Here is a 25,934-nt window from a genome sequence, read left to right on the forward strand (position 1 = left end):
TGCCCTGGCCACTCTTCTAACCCTAACCCTTCCCATTAATACTTTAGCAAAGAATTTTCCTAAGTAGCCTACCCTTCAACATCGCTGCAGTTCTGATATGTCTGTCTGTGGTGAGCTCTGTGGGCAGGGCTCAGCTGAGATTGTGTCCGTGAGCAGAGGTTGTTGTGGCTGCATGGTGTTATCATTGTCCTTGTGAGATATGTCAACCACATGTCCATTCAGGTGCTGAAGTGAAGTCCTGTGTTCATTTATACTCTGTCCAGGTGTGTGTGTGACATTCAGGTTGAGTGGATTGGCACACATTGCTGAAGGGTGATGGAAGGAGAAGGAGGGAGAAGTTAATGTTGTCCTTTAGCACTCTTGAGCCAAGTTTGTTTGGATGGCGGCCATCCTGATGAAACAGTTGTCTCTGACTCCAGAAGAGATTGAAGTTGTCAATGAAGTTTACTCATTTTATATTGCAGTTTTTTTGCAGCCATGTATTAAGCCCAAGCAACCGTGAAAACCTGTTTGTTCCTCTTGCTGGGAGTGGTCCACTGATGAATGTTTGAACTTTCAGTCTTTTAAGTGTTTCAAGTTCAATGAAATCCTTCTTAAGGAGTTCTGACTGCTCTTTATGAATATCATTCTTCCCCACATGAATGATGAGTTGATTTGCAGTCTTATGTTTCATCAGAATGTTCTGAAGTTCCCTGTTTATATCAGAAGTTGTTGCTTGTGGAAGGCAGCACGTAGTTGTATCCCTGCTGCTAATGTTTCTGATTATGGAGTCCCCCACTATCGGAGTCCCCCACTATCAGAGTCCTGGGCTTGGCTGTGCTCTGAGCTGAGTGCCGCTGTCTGCTCGATCTTAAGCGCCAGTTAGCATCAGTGTTAGCTACAGGCTGATTCAGTCTGTGTTCGATCACATTCATCACATTTGTGGATTCCTCATTTACATTCATTAGTACTTCAGATTCCCAGTGAAATGCTCTCAGAGAGCAAGTGCAGTGAGTTTGCTTCTTTCTTCTCTGAGAAAATCAATAATATCAGAAAGGCGATCAGCATATCCTCATGTGGCACTGGGGTCAGACAGATCAGACCACATCCGCAGAAAGTTACTATGTCTGATTTTGAAGAAATTTGTGGTAAAATTTTGGAAGAAACAGTACAGCACCTTAACCCTCTGAGGTCGAGAAACGCGCCGACGCATTTTGCTGGATTTTTTTCACATAGCAGCAACATAAACTTAAATTACTCCGTCATTTATGGTTATACAGAAAAAAGAAATATAAAAAAATAATCTGTGATATTTCTACTTTTGTATGTGTCCACTTACAATCAAATCAAAACATTGTGCTTTTGTAAAATAAAGAAAATAAACAGGGTGTGCGTTCTGCCTCTCCGTCGCGGTGAACTTTTTTTTCTTGAGCACGTCTATAAACTGAAACAAAACTCAGCGAATACTTCTCACACATTTATGAGCCATATACCTTTATACACATTTAAGTGTGTACTTTTAAATGATCAGATTCAAACTGAAAACAAATATTCTCTGTTTAAGTAATTTGTATAAAACCAACAGGATGTCCAGTATCTCAAACGCTTGCTAATTACTTTTTAATTCGACACGCCCACTCGCGCAAAAGAGATTCACATGCAAATCTCCACATGGGACGCGAATGCCCTCGTTACCTCAAACACAAAACACCAAAAACTTCACAAGTCTCTGCTTTTCGTCGAGTTTGGAAGACACGTCTGAGCTTACATTGGATTTACCTCAGAAGAAGAAGAACGCGATTTGAAGACAAGAAAGATGTAAGGTAAGAAATTCTTACTTATTAGTTTATGGTATTGTTGCATAAACTTCACATTGCAGTTGAACTGTTGCTAGATATATGGTGAATATTATACTATTTAGACCCATGTTTCCTGTTAAATACTGTTTGTGGATATCTGCTCAAACATAGATATGTATAACCATAATGTTTAATATTTTGGAGCGCGATGGCGTTTGAATGTATCATATTTTGGAGCGCGCTGTGGGTTTGAATGTATCATATTTTGGAGCGCGCTGTGGGTTTTAATGTATCATATTTTGGAGCGCGATTGCGTTTGAAAGGAAAAATGCACCAAACATTAGGCTTTATGTTTTTACTATTATCTCATTTCATATCATCATAACGAATGGAAACATTTGAAGTAACATATGATAATCAATATATTTTTCTCTAGCGTAGTTGTTCTTGAAATCTTTTGGAAGATTTAATTTATTGTTATTATTATTTTATGCAGCACTGCGTAGCCTATGCCTATAAGGCACAACAAACCTGGTGTTCATTATATATTGTTGGAAACGTGTGTGTGTGTGTGTATTCTGTGAATTTTAAAAAGAAATTTTAACCAGAAAAATCTAAAATCTATTCCCAAAATCGTGCAGCCCTATAGTTTCTCTTGATATCAGTATGTTCACAGTTTTTTCTTTTTTTTTTTCTTTCAGGGACCAGATGCAACTGAGTCCTGCTGACTTCAACATTCACATGAGTCTCTGTACATGAACATGGTAAAGTGAAAATCAAACACCTTGGAAATGAAAGGTATGTACAATGTTTTTAGGAATGGCACAAAGGTCTCTGTCTTTGGATCATTGTTTTCAATGTGCTCTTTTGTCATTTGTATTTTTGGATTGTGTTGTGTTGTAAATAAATCCAAACAATCTAAAAGCCATTCTTTTTTAAATCTCCTCATTCTTTGTGCAAGGTTGCTCTGAATGACAGGGCCTGATCGCTCCTAATAGGGCAGTTAGGGGAGTGTCTTTGTCTTTCTCAGGTGTTAAAGGCTTACATATTAATTAGATGATCACGCCTCTTCGCATATGGCTTTGTCACACAAAACACGTCTTAGAAATTTTAAATCAATATATTGTCTTATCTGAATGAGCAGTCAGGGTGATTTTCACATAGTTTTGGAGCAAATATTCTAGGCTATGTCATACAATTTTCAAAAGTCTTGTGAAGAAATAATCAGTATGGGTTTCATGGCCTTATTTCAGTGAGAATTTTTTTTTTGTATTTTCACAAACCACGCATAAATGTCATTATCTCAAAACTACAAACTTTTATATACATGCTGCTGATATATTATTGTAGCAGAGTTTGTGCTGAATACAGTGTAATTAGACTTTAGCCATGAAAATGTCACTAGTAACAGAAAAAAACACAAATGTCAGAGCATGTCAGAACACCTCCAGGGCCCAGAAAACAGCTCAGACCTCAGAGGGTTAAAACATCAACCTGTGCCCTTGACACATTCCCCGCTTCCTTTTTCAAAAGTGTGTTAAAATGCTTAGAAGCAGATCTCCTAGAAGTGGTAAATGCCTCACTTCTCTCTGGGACTTTTCCGAAGTCCCTGAAAACTGCAGTTGTCAAGCCCCTCCTGAAAAAGAGCAATCTGGATAGCAACATATTGAGCAATTATAGACCAATTTCAAATCTTCCATAGGCAAGATCATTGAAAAAGCTGTCTTCAATCAGTTGAACAAATTCTTAAACTCAAATGGATACTTTGACAATTTTCAATCTGGTCCGACCGCACCACAGCACAGAGACAGCGCTCATAAAGATAATAAACGATATTCGTTTAAATACTGATACAGCAAAACATCAATTTTGGTTCTACTCGATCTCAGTGCTGCATTTGACACTGTCGATCATATCATACTTCTTGACAGGCTGGAAAAATGGGTCGGGCTTTCTGGGATAGTCCTTAAATGGTTCAGGTCATACTTAGTCTCTCCCCTGTGAAGGCCTCCCTCCCCTCCCTTTACCTTTCTACAGATAAAGCGTTGTCGCAAGTTTCTGGATGGCACGTAAGTCTGAAGTAATGAGTTTAGGTAGGAGGGAGCAGAGCCAGTGGTTGTTCTGTAGGCAAACATCAGTGACTTGAATTTGATGCGAGTGGCAACTGGCAACCAGTGCAATTATGTGAGGAGAGGAGTGACGTGTGCTCCCCTGAAGCGGAGGACCGGCAGGGAACAATCGAAAACGATTTTCGGTTTGCGGACGCGAACACAGCCTGGCTGCAAGACTTTGGGGCAAACACTGCAGTGTGTGTTCGCTGGAAATAAATTCATGGAGATTCCATGGAGGAGCGAAAACTTCAGAGCTCTGCGCAAAGCGACAGAAAATTACAGTCCTCAGATCTGTTTTCTCTTTGGAAAGCGTCGAGGAAGAGTGTTGCTTCGACCCCCAGGCTTCCTCACAGGGGGCTCGAGAGGCAACCACACATTCGCTACTGCTTAAACTAGGAGCTCGGCTCATAATGTGCGCAGGCACCCCCCTCAAGAACTGCCCGTGCATGCTCTGCTCCCAGCTTAGTCAGATTTATTTCACCTTTTCAATTCCTTAATGTTAGGCTGAATCAAAACATTTAGCTCAAAGTCAGATAATATTCCACCATTTTAATTCATCAGAATTAAATGCAGCCATAAACACCAAACAAGTGAAACATAGTCTGAGAGACAGGCTGAATAAAAATATCGAACTCCTCAAAGCCAGATAATATTTATACATGTATTTAACCGGTCTCGTAATCTACACATTGCCCCGGAAACGCGAGATAAGAGCCGTTCATAATACATATCGGCTTTCTTCCCTTGAGACATGGGGTTGAAACAGCCGAAAGCGCACGTCTTTTTCTTTTGCTGTATGCTTCAAGATATTTCTCAATAAACAAAGCCAGTACCCTCAAGAGCCGACTGTACATGCCTCGCATCCAAACTGTATCACACACCACACCTGAGCGTGTCACCTCCCGAAGTTTAATAGTGGGCAGGAAGACACACGCTTTCAGCTGTGCTTATAGTAGCAATTCAAGTTCCTACAGGACAAACAACACCAAATAGGACAGACAGTTGACACAGAGCGCTTGCTTCATCGCAGAAGCTGTTGTGTGCCGGCGTCCCTTTAAAGCTTCCGTGTATGCCGTCACACATTACGTCATGACGCAACATCAATCAGGATTTGATTAGTTTCATTCATACTTCAGATGCGTTACGCTAAGAGTGCTCCCCAAAATGTGGTCATCGACGCAGTGTGAGTTCCCTCGAAAGGGAACCACAACATGTCGGAGATCCAGGGACCGCTGCATTCATGTGCACTCACAGGAACCTTCAAACACGACCATATCACACATATAGTATTTTACACTCCTTGCATTGGTTGCCAGTCCGTTACCGAATTGATTTCAAAATTGATTTTATTAGTTTATTAAGCTCTCAATAATTTAGCCCCTAAATACCTCATCGATCTACTTGTTTCTCATAACCCATCCAGATCACTACGATCTCAGAACTTTCACCTCCTGTTTGTTCCACGATCTCGCCTGCGACGCAGTGGAGATCGAGCTTTTGATCAAGCTTTTGCATTATCCACATAAGCTGTGGAATAATCTGCCACTGTCTGTTAGAACAGCGTTAGCCGAATTCAAATTAAAAATCTTTTCTCTCATGCTTTTAATTATTTTTAACTCTTACCTGTCTCGGTTTTATATTTCTTTGTCATTTTTATGTACAGCACTTTGGCAACCAAGGTTGATTTTAAATGTGCTTTATAAATAAACTGAATTGAATTTTAACTGAATTAAATATACAACCGTGTTGAATTTCAGCCCACTGAAATGCAATGCACTTTGTTTAATTAATGCAGTTCGACATGCTTTTTTTCCCCCAAAGACATTTGTCATTAATTTACTTCCATAGTTTGCCATCACTGGCTGGAGAAGCAGGTTTCCTCCTTCTGAGTAACTGCAGTCTCTCACTGAAGTATTACTGTACCTGTTACATACAGATACTTCTTGGACCTTATTTGATCACTGTAAGAATAAAGTGATGTGAAATTAAAGATGGTGTAGAATATGTTATTCTCTAATTATTATGTTATTCATCAATTTGTCTTTGGAGAAAAGTAATAAATGTAATGTAAATGTAATGTAAATGTTATGGTTCAGTATAAATATCTGGATGAAGATTTGTAAATCCTTCACATGTGTAGTTAGTTTCTGGATTATTTTCACTGTTGTCTTTTATTTATTTATTTAATTTAAATACTTTATTTATTTTGCAGATTGAATGTTGAGCCAGATCTTTGAAACCCGTTGCTGAATAAAAAAAGGTTTTTATACTTCAGTCTCAGTTTAGCTGCATTGTCTCTTGTATGATATAAATGCTACAGCTGAGGAAAAGCACACACACATACAGAAATGAGGACTGATGTGTCAGAATCCATTTATGCGGTGAATCCCTAGCAGTCTGTATTTCTGTCCACTGAGAAGACGCACTCTCCCTCAGGTCTTGGTTGACATTAACATATCTCTTTGGGCAATTGATCATTCAGAAAATTGAATCTCCCCAAAGACCTGAAGCACTGAAACATGAAGAGCAATTAATGAACAGAAATACTCATGTAATGAATGTTACAACAGTCTACAGATGTATGGCAAGTTGTTTTAACATATTATTCCCCTTTACAATTCCAGATATCATGTAATTTTGACTCGTCGTAATTGGCATTGAATAACATTAAATGTTTAATAAAAGACAAATATCCTTAGTTCCTTGAGTTTTATTTCAATTGTTCTTTGTAAAGAAAAGCCAGTGGTCAAGTGCCTGCAACAAGAGGCACTTATATTGCAGCCATAAAGCATACAAGTATAAATGAAGTAAAGTTACTTATGCACTTGCAGGTAGGCTAGTTCCTCCATATGACAGTTATCTGAGAGGGTTTATTCTCTGTCCAGTGCAATGGAAACAAATGGACATTACAAAGTCTTATACTTTCTTTCCTTTGGAAAGTTAGAAAATGTCCACTTACTGCACATATTTCAGCCACCACTTTCTTGGGAACAGATACAAGTGTTGGTGTATTATGTAAAAGTGCACAAAAGAGGAATACAGGCAAAAACTCATGGCAAAATATTTTTACATTAACATAAGTTTATCAGTTTTCACTTTCACAAGTCAAAGCAATTCATCATTACTCAAGATTTAACAGTTGAAATGACTATACGGCCTTAATTTAATGCAGCAAAAATTATTTTACAGTGTAGGCTACCAAGATCTTTTCTTTCTTTTTTTCTCAGCCTTTTTCTTGGTTGCTTTTATAAACAGACAATCATTTATTTAACAGTGCCTTTTATAAAAGAGACTATAATATAACTAAAAATTACCATTATGTAGAATATCTTTGTACTTCAATTGTATTTGTTCCCATGTTCTAGTGTGGTGACTCTGACATTACAATGAACAAAGTAATTATGCAATTATTAAAATATAAAAATATAGGCTAATAAGTGATAAAAAACATCTAGCATGGCCACTTCTAACGGATTTAAATTGTCTGCTACTTTTTGCCAGCCCTCTCTCCTGGCTTTTGCAGACTTTGAGGTGTTCCCTGGCGTTTTGATTAAACATTAAAATTCAGAATAAACTTCGACTATTAGTTCTTGCTCTGCTGAGGAGAAAAACTGAGTGCGCTCTTTGGCCACGCTGAGCAGCCAATAACAGCGTTGCTGATCAATGTTTCTACTATCGATACATATCCCCTTTTAAACCAGCGCATGAACGCGCAATTATCTCAGATAACTCAATCCAGCTATACTAATCATATCCGGCAGGTGTGTTCGAAGAACCTAATTAGCCATATCATGATTAGCACGATGATATCATCTTGGATGTGGAATTTGATCTCGGATGTGTGAACACAATGAATTCTACAGAAGCTGGGGCCACCTAGTTGCTGGGAGAATCATTACAAAAGTATTGATCAAATCAGACCCAAAAATTCACAAACCAGATTTCTAGAATTCCAGATGCATTTCATAAATCTTTATGTAACTCTAATGTTACAGAAAAGGCTTCCTTTTTTCCCAGACTCATCTGATGTTTCCAAACTTTCTTATTTTCTCTATGTACAGTATGCCTATCTTCAAAGTGTGTGGTGTCAATAACCTCAAGGATAGATTCTGTTTACCAGCAAGCGGAGATGGGTTACATCCTCATTGCATTTGGTTGCATCACGGTAAATTAAAGAACACCTTGCTGATTTCAATGACATGATGCTCATACAATCAAATCCTCCACCTGGTATTGCATCACTATAAGCTAGTGGTGCATATGGCATACAATTAAGGAGAAAGCTGACTGTAATATTAACCCTGCCAAACAGGGCAGTGATGCAATGAAGAAGCCACCGCACATCAGCACTGGACTTTTTCTGAGGATGATCCAAACACGGAAGAATGACTGTTTGGGCAAAGCTATCCATTGAGAAACATAAAATGTAATAAGTGTGGCGGGACGAGTAAAGACAGACACAGTGGGTGCGGCGTCAGGCCTCGGGGAGACTTTTATTTAACATAAACATAAAATATCTCAAAAGAGGAAAAGTGTTCAAATAAACAGGGGTTTCAGTGTCCTAGCCGAGCAGTTTTATTCTATAAATCTACAACTGCATTATGTTTAATGCTATTATACAAGAAACAAGAAGAAGAAGATCACTGCATATGAATAAAAGTGTCAGTATCATGAAGGAATGAGTCTGGACTAATTTGTGCGGCCCATCATAATGCTCTATTCAAGCTCAATGTCCCATAGCCTTTACTGCTGCCTTTCTACAACAAAAACTGAAAAGAAACAAGAAACACTGAAAATTCATACTTACTCTCTCCTAGCTGACACCTTGCATTAGAAATTTGTCCTTTTCTTGGATTTCATTAGCTGAGATGAGCAGTCTTATATTCACCAATAAATAAAGATTTTACCTTCCCAATCAGGAATGATCTTCCTTACCTTTATAACAAAAAATTACCAAAGACTTCTGCTCTCTTCCATTAGCAGGCATTCAGTAGGGTTTTGAAGAATCGAATGTCCTTTTTTTATTGTTCACTAAAGAGGATTTTTTTTTAAATCCATTAAATATTTTCCTTCCTTACATCTTCAAAATGTAGAACTAAAAAGAGTTCACACGTTTGTTTGCTCAGCTTTGACTGTGATATTAACGGCATTGCTTTGTAAACCTGTTTTTCAACGAATGTATAAAATCCTCAGCCTTGTGTAATCACACATATTTGTGCAAGCTTTTGCTTTATTATACTGATTAAGTTTAAAGCAATGTTATTTGTTTAAAAAAAAGACTGCTGAACCGATTTTTACATTTCAGACTGAAACTCTTGGTCACAAAGACAATCTGAGGTTTACAAAAAAACATTCAAGAATTATTTTTGAGACTTTCGTAGAGATATTCAAGCAAAAAATCTAGATCACCAACACAATTATTTGGAATGCAACCCTAGTTCATGATATCAAAATTAAAATAAAAGCAAGTTGAAAAATATTTGTCCAATCTGTTTACGTGTTTTCCCTAAAAGTGTTTCAATCCGGCCTTGGCCTTGATCGGCCCACGATCAAAATTATACATTTATTCACTAGACTTATCTAACTCCAGTTCGCCTTCATAAAATGTTCCCCAATTCTTCTCAATTATGTTTCAAATGCAGGGCAGACACTGGTAGGGTGATACATGTGTTTTGGGGTTGTGATCAAATTAAAGGTTACTGGAAGGAGATCCACAAAATTATTCAAAAGATTACTGGAAAGATTTTTGCATTGTCTCTATATCTTCTGAACTGTAAAGCTAGTCTGTGCCTTGATGGTGACAAAGAAAGTGTACTGAATTTTTGTTTATATTTAGCAAAAAAAAAAGTATATTTCTACTTTTTTTAACAGTACGTACAGCAGGCTGTACGTGCTGTTATGAGATACCAGGACCACTGTTGTGTTATTGTAAAAAAATTAAATAAAAATTGCCCTCTAACCAGGTTGAATGATAAAAAGTAGATGTTTCTGGACTGTTCTGAAAATTATGGTTCTTGTTGATTACTTCATTATGAATATTTCCTAATTTTTCTTATCAGTTTTTTACTCCAGCTACTCTTTTAGAAGCCTCTGAACATGGACAAACTCTTTGAAGTGTAAAATGTATTCTATCCATAGTCTTATATATACAGTGCGCAAGGTTCCTCAGATCCGTCCCTGGACAACCACTGCCCTGCAGGGTTTAACTCAAACCCTGATCAAACTCACCTATATGTAGTTCCCTTTTGAAAGGTAGCATATGGACTTGGGCCTCCAGAGTAGGCTCCATTCTACAGCTACTGCTCAAGCGATGGGTTGAAGGTGGTTGGCTTGCCGCACTCCCCTAGGCTGGTCGCAGACATATTTCTGTCACCTCTAGAGCCACTGGCAGGCCCACACCCTGTTAAATTATCAGGGGCAGGTGGTTGGTACTCCCCTGTTGATACAGGGTAGTTCTGAGTACTCCACTTTCAGCTCTGTATCACTCTACCTCACACCACTATGGCTTGGGTTGAGCAGAAAGATCTAACCTTCACTTCATTTTGGTTTTCGAAGTACACTCCCTTGAAGCCAGAGCATTGCCATGAGCTGACGCCCATGCGTATAGATGGTAGGCCCCTCAATCTAGGGCCTCCATTTAGGCAGGGTGGCGTGTGTTGTACTCCCCTTACTTAAAGGGTGTTGTGTTTGTGCTGAGTACACTGCCATGGGCAATGTAGTTAGGTACCAGGATACTGTAGGCGCTGTATAAACAGCTTATCTGCCAACAAAGGCTGCGCTGTCAAGTAGTAGGCCTCAGCAGGCCTCCTTGATGGGCAGCCCCCAAAAGGGCTCTTTAGGCCAGCTTGCCTCAGGTGGTTGGCCTTAGTAGTTCGGGCAGTAGACTCACTGACGGGTAGTAGGCCTTAACAGGCCTCCTCGGAAGAGAGTCCCAACGTTGTGGGACATACATTAAAGCTGCGACCAGGTAGCCAGCCTCAAGAGGCCTCCTGTGGGTGGCCCCAATATTTGAGTTGGTGTAGTATGGTTCCCAACGGTGTTGTTTTCATAGCAGAATAGACTTGCTATCAGCTAGTAGGCCCTACCAGGCCTCCCTGAAAGCGAGTCCCCAGCAGTATGGGTAGATGGCTGACAGCACTGGCGTGCTTCAGGCCGAGTAGGCCTCTCAAATCCTCAAATGAGTGTTCGAGTGACGGGGTATACAGCCAGCAGTGTTGACAGTCAGGCACTGGCCTTAGCAGGCCTCCCTAACCCTGAGACCCAACATGGGGGCTTGACTGTTAAAATTCACTGGCAAATCAGACAATTGGCTTCAGTGGGCCTCTCTGGAGGCGACCCCTGATTATGATCAGCTAAATAAGATTTGCTGCTCTATGGTTGGCTGTTTAGGCCTCCCAGAAGGCAAACCCAAATTTTTGCCAGCTAGTATGACCACTGTCAGGCGGTTGGCCTTATCAGACCACCATGAAGCTCAGTCCTCAACCTTATTGGTCCATGGCAGTCAGTTCTTTTACCTAAGAAAATCTTCAGGCGGCCGACCTTAACAGACCTCTCCGAGACTGAGCCCCAGGACCGGGCAGCTGGCCTTAGCTGGCCCTGGGACTGACACCCAGAGTCTGGGTTCATAGCAACCAGTTTTCTAGCTTGCTATCAGGTAGTAGGCCTCACCAGGCCTCCCTGTAAGTGGTTTCCCAGCGATACTGGGTTCTAGCAGCTAGTGGCCACTTGCTATCAGTTAGGCTGGCCTTAGCAGGCAGCTTCTGAAGGCGAGCTTGCACCCTAACACGATTAAAGTGTTCACTTTCTGCTACTGGTTCCCTCTTGAAATCTCTTTTTTAGCCTACAGCCTGGTTTGCCTACCAGGCAGGCCATGTGCTCCCCTCACTGAGGGTCACTATGAGTACTCGGCCTCCTGATTCTGGTCAGACAGTTGTAGGCCTCTCGTGAGGCCTCCCAGTTAGATCAGTCCTTAGGCCTTTTCAGGCCTCCTCAATGCTTTGAAACACAAGCGCTGGGTAGATCTGTGGATCAAGCAGAGAAAGTCCCCTCGCTGGCAAGGGTTGTAAGTGCTATGCTGAGTCATGTTCTCCTGGATACCCCGTCTCTGAGATCCGGGCTGAGTGGTTCACTGTCAGCTTCGCAGTCCCTCGCATTGGATGCCTTATCTATAGGCAAGTGTCCAGAGGCTCTGTCTTTGGACAGACAGGAAGTTGGCCAGACTGAAATGTCCAATGTAAGTGACACCAGGTCAGGCCTTCCTGGTGGCATTTCGGGTGAGTATGTTCCCCTGAATATTGATTGGCTGGCGCTCCTTCGGGTTCCCTAGCCACATTCCCTAAAAGGGACACCTTCTAATTTGAAGCTGTGGTCCTAGGCCCTTGAGCAGGCCCAGGTAGGCCTTTCATTAAATTCGGTTTATGCAGGTATCCCTGTGAAGCATATAGCTTGGGCTATGACCGTAGGGAATGTTGTCACTGACAGCCCAGTGTGACCTGAGGGTGAGTGGTTCTGGCATTTCATTTGAATTTTGCTGGTTCTGACAGTTGTCACTGCCAATGCTGTTTCAATTGAGAATACCATTTCAACAGCAATTTATGAGCACTTTCATAGCATTTATCGTGGTGTAGACTACAGTCCCGTGAAGTCTGAGACTTTCCCATAGTGACACTTGCACAGTGTTTAAATCAGACAAAGATTGCACTGCTTCAATCCAGACAGCGATCGGTCTGAGCAGAACTGCTTTGAGTCGACCGCACTCTTGATTAGCTTGCTCAGGTTTCTTTGATTAAGGTTGAAACTAAACTATGCAGGGCAGTGGTCAGATTGGAGGGACACTACAGTACACCTACCCAATCAAACCCTGGCACCACACTTTTGTTTCATTTGAGTGAGTCGACAAACCTGTTAAAGCCAACAAAAGAAATTTAGACCTTACACATTGTCTTTACACCTTCAGAACAATAACAATTGTTGTGTTGTCGAATGTTTGTAGGCCATTATTAAGGCTAGGAGAAAACCCTGCTTCCGTCAAGATTGCCGTACAGGTCTGCCAGCTTCTTGAAGCGTGGTCCACAGTTGCTGAGGTAATCGTAACTCTGCTCTGAATCTGAACTGGGAGAATCCAGGGAGCTCAGAGACCCCGCCACCGAGCCGTTTCCCTCAAACGCATAGGTCTGAAGAGAATCATACGGTGGAGCTGACGGATCCACATCAGTCACTCTCAGTCTGTCCCAGATAAACTCTTGAAAGACAGTGTTGTCAGGAAGTGATTTGTAAGATGTCCTAGCTGAAGCTGAGTATGGGTTAACAGAGTTAACTGGAGTTACATTTTGGACCTTTGAATCACGTATGACATTGAGATTACGCAGTGCAGCCATATCGAAAGCTTCTGTATCTTCTTCACCTCCTCCTTCATCATCATACTGAACAATGTTCTCCCGCACATCACGCTCATCCTCCAGGAAAAGAGGCACTTTTCTTCTACGTTGCATCGCCACGATCAGCAGCATCAGAACTAGAGGAGAGACAGCAATGAAGGTTCAGTGGTTGCACCAATACAATGGAACAAAACTTACTGGATTGGGTTAGGGTTAGGGTTAGGGTGAATTTACTGAATGAAATGTCGACCTAGGACGAGCTATAGGACTGTGAAGCTTTGGGGGTGTTGATGGACTTGATCTACTCCATCGGTGTTTTTATCATCGTTCTGAATCCAATCTGAATGTAGTCTTTGACAAAAATGTGCTAAAAATGTTGCTTTTGTTAAGAAACTTAGTCAAGTCACATTTATTTATATAGCTCTTTTTACAATACAGATTGTTTCAAAGCAGCTTTACAGAGATAACAGGAAAATGCAACAAAGTTTGTTTCCAGAAGAAAATAGCGTCACAGTCCAGCTAAAGTAAGTTCAGTGATGTTTCATTTTGTTGTGAAAAAGTTATTAAGTTAGTTCATTTATATATATAGCCGCTCTGGAGAAAACCGTGATGTCATCATCCAGCTCAGTTCAGTTCTACCAGAAAGACTCGGGAGGCAAAATAGTGTAACAAGTATGCATTTATTAACAGCCCAGCAAGCAAGTATTATGATATAAAGTTCTTTGGCGTAGGCCCCGTCCGTAGCTCACAATCCGAGGGTACGGAATCTGCATTTCCTGCCTGAAGTCGGAGGCAGGGGCGCAGCCGACCCCCGGGAAGATATGAGACAGGGTCACGGGACCATCCTGGTGGTAGTGGGGAGGGTGGAGGGGAATGTACGCATCAGCATCTGTGAACTCAGACATGTGTAAGTACCGATCTTTTATACTACAAGTATTAGAGCACGATTGGATAGATAAGAAGGTAATAAGTGTCGTAACAATTGAGTCCTGGGCAGAACTTATGCTAAAGCTTTCATTTCTCATATAATGGTGTCAATGCAGGCAGATCAATATTATTGTTGAATATTAAATTTAATGTTAAATTTAATGTCCCCAACTAAGCAAGCCAAAAACCAATGGCAACAAAGGTGAAAAAAGGCGACAAAGGCAACAGTGGCAAGGAACCAAAACTCCACCAGTGACAGAATGGAGAAAAAACCTTGGGAGAACCCAGACTCAGTCGCTCAGTTCTCCTCTGGCCGACGAACAAACTGTGTATGATTATGATTCAGGCAGCATTACAGGTCAGAAGTCAGATTGGATTGGAACAATCAGAATATTATCCAGTCCTGTCTGGTTTAAGATCGGAGTCATCACGCCGGTATGGAGACGGGTTTGTTGAGGATCAGTGCCGATGGCTGTTGTATCGATGAGGCAATTTTTTTTTTTAAACGCTGGTGTGGAAAGAGTTAATATAAATCAGATAGAATGTATAAGCAACATAAAATTGACTTTAACTCAAACTTTAGCATGTTCTACAATGTAATTTTAATAGTAAAATAATGTAAAATGTTGCAGTAACAACTTATTAATTTATTATTTATTCCTTAGTTACAGTGAAAAATTAACTGATCTATGCAAAATTACATTAAAATAATAAAAAATTGTCAATTGACATTTAAAGTGATGATTTCTAGCTGAATTAATAGAGTGCAAACTTTAAAACTGCAGGTTTGCAGTGTTGAAAGAAAGTGGAGTAGATTGTATATTTTTACAACTTAGATTAATATCAAATTTGCAAAAAGAACAAGATTTTGAGATGTTCACAAACCTGCTTTTGTTTGAACCATTTTTTTTTTAGGTTTCTCTGAAAAATGCTCAAGTCTGTTTGCATTTTCAGTTCAACTGGCAAACGTTACAAAGCAGTGTACCTTTATCTAAAAATATATAATCACCCATTGGCGATCAGTTGTATAACGGCTGATACCTGTCAACACCAGACATGATCATCAAAGTAAATAGAAGCCATTATAATCAATGCCGCTGTCTACACTGGATACAGTATACGGCTGTCCATTCAGTTCCTGATGTACTCTACTTATTTGAGTCTTCTGACAACAGGACAAATGGAAGAATGTTCACTTTAATGAATTCCATTAAAAAAGTTAATTTGTGTCTCTGTACAGACTTCAGAAGTACCCCAGCGTCAGGAACAAGTGCAGAGTTTTGATTGTGTGATTTTAAGTGTTTTCCACAGCTTATTCTGATCAAGAACCACCCATGTAGACAGGAAGAGACTGTCTGATTGACATGTAAAGGACATTTTTTATAGAAACATTCCTCCTCAGGCGCCATTGCCATCTCACTCATTTTGCCACATCCCCTGATTACAAAACTAAAATAATCTACAACAAAATGTCAACCAGACGGGAAAGTGAAATATTGTTTAGTGAAAGCAATATTTGACTGTGATTTTTAGTGGATCCTTTAGTGAAGCTTCTAGATAGTAAGGAATGTGGTGCATTCATACAGACTCGAGCAGATCGAGGGTTTGAGATTCAGAATGTCACATATGAGATGAATATGGAGACTATGGAGATAAAAACTATGGTCTAACTTTAACTGTATGCATCAGTTCTCTTTGTACAGTCGTTATTTATTACCTTGATCATTAAAGTTAAAATTGTGTAAAAACTCTCCATTGAACGTGAAGAATCTTTCCCTGTCGCCTTAATTTGCATCCATGGTCCATTTTTACTGAGGAATTTATGTAATTAAATTGTGCAAACGATCCGCATGCAATCAATAAGAAATGGCTGAATTTTCAGGCCTGACGTCTCTCTACCTCGAGTGTATATGATTAAAATGTACTGAGGTTCAGGACCTTTTTTTCCACACATTAGTGAACTAGTTCTGAAACTAAAATTAGTTTATTGTGGAACTATAACCCTTTCATTAATTAGCTGTTGCTACACTGTAAAAAAAAGATACATCCCCAAGTCAAAAATTTCAAGTGACCGATAACATCTAAATTTTTCAATTAGTCTGACGTATTATTTCTCATTGAGCCAATGTTAACAGACTATTGCAACAAGAATTTCACTTGGGCCAATTGAAAAATGTAGATGTTATCGGTCACTTGAAATTTTTGATTTGGGAGGGTTAGAAATTTTTTACAGTGTAATGTTCTTAACCCTCCACCCTCCAGAATATTTATTTACTCATTTCTCTAAATTCATATGACCTTTCTTTTTAGGAACACACTTTTTTTTTTTAATGACCTGCTCACGGTTCAATGGCAGTGAATGGTGACCTTCTATAAGCTGTAGAAAAGGATGAAGATGTTTTATAAAATAATCCTGTGTGACTCTTGGCCTAATTTCCAATCATAACATACATCCCAGCAAACACATTTACGTTGTGGTAACATCTGTGGCACGTTGCATTTCTGCTATGGCAGCGTCGCTGTCTACGTGCTCGCAACATTGTAACAACGTAGAATTGTAAGACGCGACAGGGCTGTAGCAACGCTGTTGCGCGACATTCAGCAACTGAGAGACGACGTTCTGACAATTTTTTTACATTTTATTTTATGCTAGATAGGCCTATAGATATCCCCCATTTAGCATTTTATGTTTTGAGGGTTAATTTTTAATTAGTCAGATGTTATATAATTATATACTTTTTAAATATTGTATATCCTTATTATTATTTAATGGGGCTATCAGTAAATTAGCCTAATTATAATCAACACCTGCAAGTGTAAACTTTGAAGAGTAAAAATTACAGAAGGTTACATTAATTCAACTTTAATAAAACTGCATATCGTGAGCTTAGAATTATAAGGTTCTATCTCCGTTTAGGGTAGTTCTGAGATATTGAGCATCAAAGTTTTTACATCCCAGCTGGCAAAACTGTTATGTAGTATAATCTACTATTATAGCTCAACAAGACCATCACCCTACAGGTACTTTGAGGATAGAATATCAAAATCCTGGCACATTTGGAAATGGGATTTTTTAAGATGGCCCAAATGGAGATAGAACCTTAGAACCTTATAATTCCAAACAGAATCAGAGCTCTCAGAATTATAAGGTTCTATCTCCACTTTTACAAATAAAACCCCACATTTCAAAGAATAAATGTATATAACCATTGATTTTAAGCAATTTATATATTTATAATACAAGCACACAGCTTGATTGGATTTTTGATTTTGATTGGATATTGAATCTACTGGAGATAGAACCTTATAATCCCAACTCGGTTTATGTTTTTGTGAGATGGAACCTTTTTATTTGATTAATTATTAATAACTACTAACAAATTTTTTTTTTTTTTTTTTTTTTTACAAAAATAACACCACACAGGCATTAATAAACACCTAATGGATAAGATTATGTCAAAAACTCAATTTCGACCAAAAGTGGAGATAGAACCTTATAATTCTAAGCTCACGATATGGTAATCAAATTGCACTTCCAAAAGTCATACATTTGTGAAAAAAAGAAAAAAACTAAATAAACGAATATACAAATTTCTTTTAAGTATAATAAATAAAACATAACAAGCAAAGATCAGAACATTTAATGAACAAAACCGGGTTCTGTACATGGCAGACAGGAGAGCGTAGTCGGAAAAAGCCTGTTAGTAACGGGAATCAGTCCAGGAAACATCCACAAATCCAGAGGAGCAAAGAAACAAATGAGACTAAATAGCAGACAAATCAAATGAAAAACTAAACAGTGCAAGCGAGGCTACATTAGTCACATTAGAAAATGAAGTTGGTTGTGTTTGAATAATTACGTATCTTATTTAGCTGAGGTAAATTGAACGCAATACTCACGTATCCTTGCTCGATGAAGAACAAGACAACACACAACGAGCCCAGCGGGCGGTTGACATTTAAAAGGCTGATTTTCATGCTTCAGGGCAGTGACGAGGACATGTGTAGTCCAGGGGTTGTCCAGACACCCTCGGCACAACCTTAAGCAATGGCCCTGAACGGTGGTTTAATGTCAAAATTGTGCCAACACTGTAACAACCTTCTCCACACAACGTAGTTCTAGCAAACTTTTGGCCATGTAGTTAAAACGTTGTTAGAAGGTTGGGTACGTTATGCCCAGAGTGTGAATTACCCTACCATAATTGGGGGGTACTGCTCTTTCACTTCTTCTATGACCATCATGGTCCACACCATATCAATCCCCACCGTGATCGCCAAGTGCAACGTGTTGTGCAACACACATACAAGGTCTAAACATGCGACAAACTGATCAGTAGGCTACAGAATATCTCATTGTTATTATATATCCAAAAGAGAACTGTTTCGATCAACTCCCAAAAGTTAGAAGTTAAGTGCACTGAAATACCATTCTAATTACTAGTAAAAGTAATACCTTTACAAGAAGCCTATTGCCTATTTCAGGGTTTTTCCTGGCTCAAAATGAGGCGGAGGTGGTAAAATCATAATAATGTATTTTAATAATAAGATAATTAAATGTGTATTTTTTTGTAGATCATCATATAGCCTAATGTGTTTCCCACTGTATTTTTGTGGGTGGAGCTTGGTATCTCTAGGGGAGTCCGGGGGCATGCCGGACCCCCCCATTTTATTAAATGTATGCTCCATCTTTCATTTCAAATTCTTAAATTTGATACATATATTCAATTAAAATAATTAGACACTAGGCTGTTACCAATAAAATTAAATAATTTACATTGAAAAATTATAACTGTATTAAATTAGATTATTTTAAATATTTTTGAATATACAAATAAGGATTGTTGAAAAGAATGATACTTTATGAAACTAGCATTTTGTCATTCAACGTTGACACTTGCTTGAGAAGTTGAAGTCGTTCTCTATCTCCGTTGCTTCTGGCCACGGTGGTTAAAAATGGTACGGTCCACAATAGGGGTGTCTGAAATCGCTTTACATTAAAATGTTCCTACAGTGAAAATAGGAGTTGACTTGTATTGTAACTGTAATTATATTTTTTCACAATATCAGAAAAATTATCTGACCCCCCCAAAACTGATATTTCTGTCCCTTTGGGGGGTACTGGGTCTTCATTGGGGGGTATAGCACCCCCTAGTACCCCCTGTAATTCGAACTATGGTTATGCCAACGTTCTGTGTTTAGAATAGAATGAGAATAGAATGAGGCATTTATATAGCGCTTTCATATGTACTTATATTTATATTATTTATATATATGTATTTATATAACATGTTTCATATGTTTGCTGGGATCCTGATGCTAGTTGAGGGTAAATGAGAAAGAAAAGTAAACAGAAGGAATGTGGATGTGGATAGAACAGACGGTACAAATTGGTGACACGTAATACATAAAATGGTTGAAAAAACGATAACAGTGGCAGATTAGAAGCGGTTCTCCTGACTCGACACACCAACAGAGAATCCTGTCGAAAGTGCCCTTGTTATTGGAGATTCTACCATATTGTGTAAATAGAGAAGATGGCACAGTAACAAGAATTCATTCAATGTAGTAAATAAAGGAGCAGCGAAAGATTTACATTAGGAAAATAGGTGCTGGAAATAATTGTTAGGTAGAGAGGCAATGAAGGAGTCAGCACTTATAATGAGGCTGGTACACAAACTCATCCATGACCTGAAGCTCTGCAACAGAGGATGGATTTCATTATCAAAGATGAGTCTGATGCCACAGGGCATTACCCAATCTCCCTATACTTGCCAAAAGACATGAGTACTTCACAACTCAACCTCACAGTGCTTACAGTGTTTGGTTCAGATTTGGGTTAGTCACGCAGGCTCACAGTGTTGAGTTCAGTATTCAAACAGAATGTTACTTTTACAAATTCTCAAAGCAATGGGCAGTTACTGAGGGAAGACTGCAGACAGTAAAAGATCTATAGGTGATAGAAAGATGATCTATAGGCTTTTTAAGTATGTTTTTAAGTATGGGTTTCTTTACAAAACTGAACTTTTATTTATTTATTTAGTAAATGAAAAAGGAACTGCAGCCAACAAGTGCTTCGTGTGGGACTCTACTGTAGAAGTAGGACTTTGGAAACGTTTGACTGGTAGTGTTCAAATAAAAAAATAAGACTGTTTTCCTTCCATCCTAGCTCTATGACACACGTGTGTGAAAATGTTTGTGTATACAGAGGGAAAGCAAATCTACAGTACAGGAGAAGACAACAGAGAGTAACAGCATACACCCGTCACTAGATGAAGTGTGAGCAATCTTGTGCTCTGGCAGTCTTACCCAGCAGTGTGACGATGCAGGCCAGTACAGCGAGCAGAGCTCCAGTGCTCAGACCCGCTGGGAGAGAGAAGGCCACGGATCCACACGCCTCAGGAACCCCGTCCGCATCACACTGACACACGCGGACCGAGAGAGTGTTGGTGCTGCTCAACGCCGGCCTGCCACTGTCCACGATCAGCACTGGTAACCAGTACAGAGACTGCTCTCGCCTCTGGAAACCAGCTCGCTTGGTCAGCACTGAGGCGGTGTTATCTGAGAGGGACGGGCAAAGGTCAAGGGTCAAGGGTCTAGGGTAAGAATGTGAAATTAATTGTTAGACTCATTAACATGTCAGAAGTGTTAGACTGGATCAAGACCGGTCACCTGACACCAAACCGAGGATTGGAAGATGAATGAATCTCTGAATGAAGGGATGGATGGATGAAGAGTTGGAAGATGGGAAAACCCGATCACTTCATTAAAACTGTTTTTGCTTCATGAAAAAGAGAGGAAAATATGTATATAGAAAATATGAGCAAACGTGGACTCCACTCCACCTGCTTACGTCCTCAACTACAACCCTCTCCCGTCTCTGTTGAACGAGGATGAGAGATTAATGTCATGGTTATGTTCAGCTTTCTGCACTTTGATATTCTGTTCAGTTTCCTTTGGTTCCTGTTTCCCTGATCTGTTCTTCCATGCTTTATGATTAGTTCCTCATTTGTTCCTATAGTCAGAGACTGTGTTCTCCTGCACTCCTCATTATCCCCTGTGTATTTCAGTCATGAGTTTGGTTCTGTTCTTTGTCCGGTATTGTCTTGTCTTGTTTAAGAATGAGCTGTTACACTATTCTTTGTTACTCGTGTTCTTCATGGATTGTTTCGTTTATTTGGATTAAAAGATTGCAGTGAATCCCTTCATCTGTTCATCATTACCTTGAACGATGACAGTCCCAGCTAGCAGGGAACGTTCTTAGAACTTTGGCTAACATTCCCTACAAGTTTGGTTAATGTTCTGAAGAAAACATTTGAATGTAATGTTTAACAAATATTTTAAGGATGTTTTCTCATTTAAAAAAATGTTCCTATAACGTTAAATGTAAACTAAGATATAACATTTTAACTGCAACATTCAAAGGCTGTTTTGGGAATGTTTCTGAGGTAACAAGTTTGTACAATGATCTCAATATAACATTGTCCCAATGTTTCATGATAATAAAAGAAGAACATTTTACTTGCAACATTTTGAGCATATTTTGGGAATGTTGTTAAAGTTAAAGTTTGTACAATGATCTCAATATAACATTGTCCCAATGTTTCATGATAACAAAAGAAGAACATTCTCTCTGTCACATTAGGAAGATGAGATGTTGAATGTTCTTTATAAAACGTTCTTGTAATGTGACGTGTTAACACAACTAGAACATTTTAAATGTAACATTTTGAGGATGTTTTGAGGATGTTGTTGAGATAACAGATTATATAATGTTCTCAGTAAAACATTGGCACTATGTTCCATAATAACAGAGGAGGAACATTATCAAATCAACGTTCGTAAAATGTTTTGAGGATATCACTGAGACCTGAGATGATGAGTGTTTTTTATAAAACGTTCTTGTAATGTGACGTGTTAACACAACTAGAACATTTTAAATGTAACATTTAGTAATCAAACTACACAATTATTGTTAAATTGAGCTTGCTGGTCAGACAGCAGGCCAACAGGGTTCACGATGGAACATATGGTGCGTTTAAGTCCTCCTGGGAAGTTTGTATGAAGTTTAATGAAGCCACTGTAATCATCACATATTATATTGTTATATTATAATGCTATCATATTTTGTGCAGGCATTAGCTTACTTCATTGTCACTGCTGAATACCTAAGTATAGTGGTATTCCACAATGTTTCTCACTGTTTCTTTGCTAAAATACATTACAGACTGTCACAGTGAGAAGTTATTCGTCCTGTATCAACGCTAAAGGCCTAACCACTGCAGTCAACACCTTGGAGTATCCATGCTGTTAAATAAAAGTCTGTAGACAAGGGTTAGGGTTAGAGTTAGGGTTAACCTTAACCCTTAATTTCTAACCCAGACCCGGTTTCACAGAGTTTAGATTAAGCCAGGATTAGGCCTTAGTGCATTTAATTTGCTTTTAAAAATGTGCCTTAGAAAAAATAAAAAAATAAACATTACTGGTGTGCATCTTGAGACAAAACAATGGCACTGCCACTGACATATTTTAAGATATGTCAGTGCAAGTTGCTTTCAGGTAAAACAGCTCAAACGTGCATTTTAGTCTGGGACTACAGGCTTAAACCTTGCCTGTGAAACCCGAGGTATATGTTGCAACTTCCCACTGCGCAATGTGACGTCGTAGTGACGTCATTTTCATGTAATTTTTGGACGTCCAAATTTGGTCCATTGAAGGGGTTGTTTTGTAACGCCAGGCGACGTCTTTTTTCGACGTCTTCCGCACGTCATTTTTCGACGTCTTCCGCACGTCATTTTTCGACGTCCATCCACAAAAGTTTGTTTACAATAAATCGCGCTCAGTGCTCTCAAACAAAACAGCGGCTTCTTACACACACACACACACACACACACACACACACACACACACACACACACACACACACACACACACACACACACACACACACACACACACACACACACACTTTGCTTTACCTGGGATTCGAACTCATGATCATCTGCTCCACGTGCCAACGCTCTACTGTTTGAGCTACAGAGAGAGTGATATAATTTATGATTATCGCGTTTAGGGTAAAAATAGGTTCGGCGCTTGGATCACGAGCATCTTGCAGTACATTTAAAATATTTTAAATATAATATTTTAAATATTTTAAAAATATATTACATTTTAAATATAGCGATTTGGAAACGTGGATGGAGCAGTGAATAGGTTCATTACACAGCAAAATGACACGACAAACTCGCGTTTTGGAAAAGAGCTCTTCATTTGTAAATTAAAAAAATTATAATAATCATGTAAATTTCCTGCACCTGTCATAGACGTCCCAAAAATTACCCAGTTCAGGTCCAATGTTGAACGTAAATATGACGTCCAAGTTGGGTCATGGTTGGACGTCCAAATAGTGGACCTAGTTTGGACGTCGAAAAAAATTACCCAGTTCAAAGGTCCAATGTTGAACGTCAATATGACGTCCAAGTTGGGTCATGGTTGGACGTCCAAATAGTGGACCTAGTTTGGACGTCGAAAAAAATTACCCAGTTCAAAGGTCCAATGTTGAACGTCTATATGACGTCCAAGTTGGGTCATGGTTGGACGTCCAAATAGTGGACCTAGTTTGGACGTCGAAAAAAATTACCCAGTTCAAAGGTCCAATGTTTAACGTCTATATGACGTCCAAGTTGGGTCATGGTTGGACGTCCAAATAGTGGACCTAGTTTGGACGTCGAAAAAAATTACCCAGTTCAAAGGTCCAATGTTGAACGTCTATATGACGTCCAAGTTGGGTCATGGTTGGACGTCCAAATAGTGGACCTAGTTTGGACGTCGAATAGATGTCCAGAATTGGTCATGGACCGACGGACCCAATATAGACATGATCTGCACGTCTATCCGACGTCCAATGTTTAGTGGGCTTGTATATAATTATGCCAATGTTAGCAAAGTGTTGTGTTGGACAGAGGATTTACCCTAAACCAACAGGTTGTGTAACAGTGCCACACAGGGTGAAAAGCAAGTTGACATTATTAGGCATAAGAGTGTTTCTAAAGGAAAGGTCAATATTTTGTTAAAGTGCAAAAGGATCATTATGGGTCACATGAATGTAACTCTAATGTCACCATGACACCAATCCATTAGTTTTTCATGTAGGTAGGTATACAGAATTTTATATGAATAGCCTACATATGCAATGTTTGCTCTGTTTAATATAAAATATGTTTGCTCTTTTAAATTGCTGTTTGGCAGAGCAGTGGTAAATATATGTTGTTATATATGGTATATATTATTTATGTTATTTATTATTATTATTTATATGTTATTGTAAGTTTAATTTTTAATCATGCACTGCAATGAAGACACCATTTAACCAATTGATTAAATATAACAGCCAGCTTACAAATACAACTAAATAAATAGCAAGTGTAAATTTTTTCATATTCTTTCTTTTAAAACATGTCATCTTTTCCTGTAATTGCAATGTTACCACATTATTGGCTGTCTCTTCGAGTTGTTTTGAGCATGATTGGTTATTCAGACTGTCATCCAGGAATCTGGCCAATGACAGCTATGCGCGCCTTTTACTGGTCAAGTTTGAATATTCGTCTGTTGGAGTGAGTGAGTGAGTGAGTGTGTGTGTGTGTGTGTGTGTGTGTGTGTGTGTGTGTGCTGCTCGGGATCTTCAGTAGCCTACACACTCCTTCAGTTCTGTGGCTTTTACATTGTTTAAAACATGGATTTTTTGCATCGTACTGTTACATTTTTATTTTGAGCGAGTTGCGGGATGTAAATGGACAACGAATTTTAACAACGTACGTGTAACGGACATATTGCAATCTGCGGAAGGTAAATAACTTTATTTTATATAAAAATACATTCTGCTACATCAAAATATAGTGTGTTAAATTGAGAATCTAATGTTAAATGCGATTAGAGCAATTTCGATATTATGTAAATGTTTCAGGCTAAGCATGTGTAAATATTGTCAGCTAACTTAGTTTTTGATAAAAAATAAAATAAAACTCAGCATAGGAGCTTTACAATGAGTGAACTGAACATTGTGTCTTTATACAGAGAGGAACTCGAACCACACTATGCAAACTAGGCTTTTGAATATTGTTGATCGCGGGATATCGGCCTACCGATCCGTCAAAATGATGAGTCATCATAATATGTTTTTAAGCTGGTGAGTAAAATTTTGCAAGCTTTTGCAAATGTCTCTTTTAGTAAGTAAATACAAATAGCTAATAATATTGCTGTATGTGTGTGTTTACCTCATTATCCAGGAGTTTGGGGAATAAATATTATCCAGCCACACGATCTTCAGTTGCGGTGAGTAACGGTTAGCCTATTGTCATAGTAAAATACACGTGAAATAGAGGCAGAACATGTAAACTCTGCTCAAAGGCACACTGGTTCAAACCCTCCAGACAATATTTTACCTGTCTTCTTGATATGGATATGGTGGATTGATTACAATAATTTATTACCATTTAGTTAGTGTAGCAAAACCATGGTTAATGTTAGTAAGGGTTCTCCAGATTTATATAACACTTAAGGAACACATAAAAAATGGTCCTATGTCACCCAGATCAATAGTCTGTTAACACACATTAACACACTTTAAAAATTGTGTGTTGATGTGTTTTTAATAAAGGCCTTCTGAAGTGAAGCGATGCATTTGTGTAAGAAATATATACATATTTAAAACTTTAGCGAGTAAAATAACTAGCTTCCGACAGACG

The 25,934-nt window shown here is 39.0% G+C and overlaps 1 protein-coding gene across 1 annotated transcript in view; it reads right to left on the bottom strand.

The window, feature by feature from the left end:
• Window positions 1-11,635: 11,635 nt before the first annotated feature.
• LOC309509726 (cadherin-7) overlaps window positions 11,636-25,934 on the bottom strand; it is a 159,194-nt gene continuing 144,895 nt past the window's right edge. Inside the window, exons 10-11 of the mRNA XM_082184550.1 lie at window positions 20,500-20,751; window positions 11,636-13,403 (exon numbers count right to left, since the gene is read on the bottom strand). Coding sequence (XP_082040676.1) covers window positions 12,895-13,403; window positions 20,500-20,751 — 761 coding nt within the window. The 3' untranslated portion in view covers window positions 11,636-12,894. The remainder of the gene's footprint in view (window positions 13,404-20,499; window positions 20,752-25,934) is intronic.

The sequence above is a fragment of the Leuciscus leuciscus genome, assembly GCF_965113295.1.
Source record: "Leuciscus leuciscus genome assembly, chromosome: 11".
Lineage (NCBI taxonomy): Eukaryota > Metazoa > Chordata > Actinopteri > Cypriniformes > Leuciscidae > Leuciscus > Leuciscus leuciscus.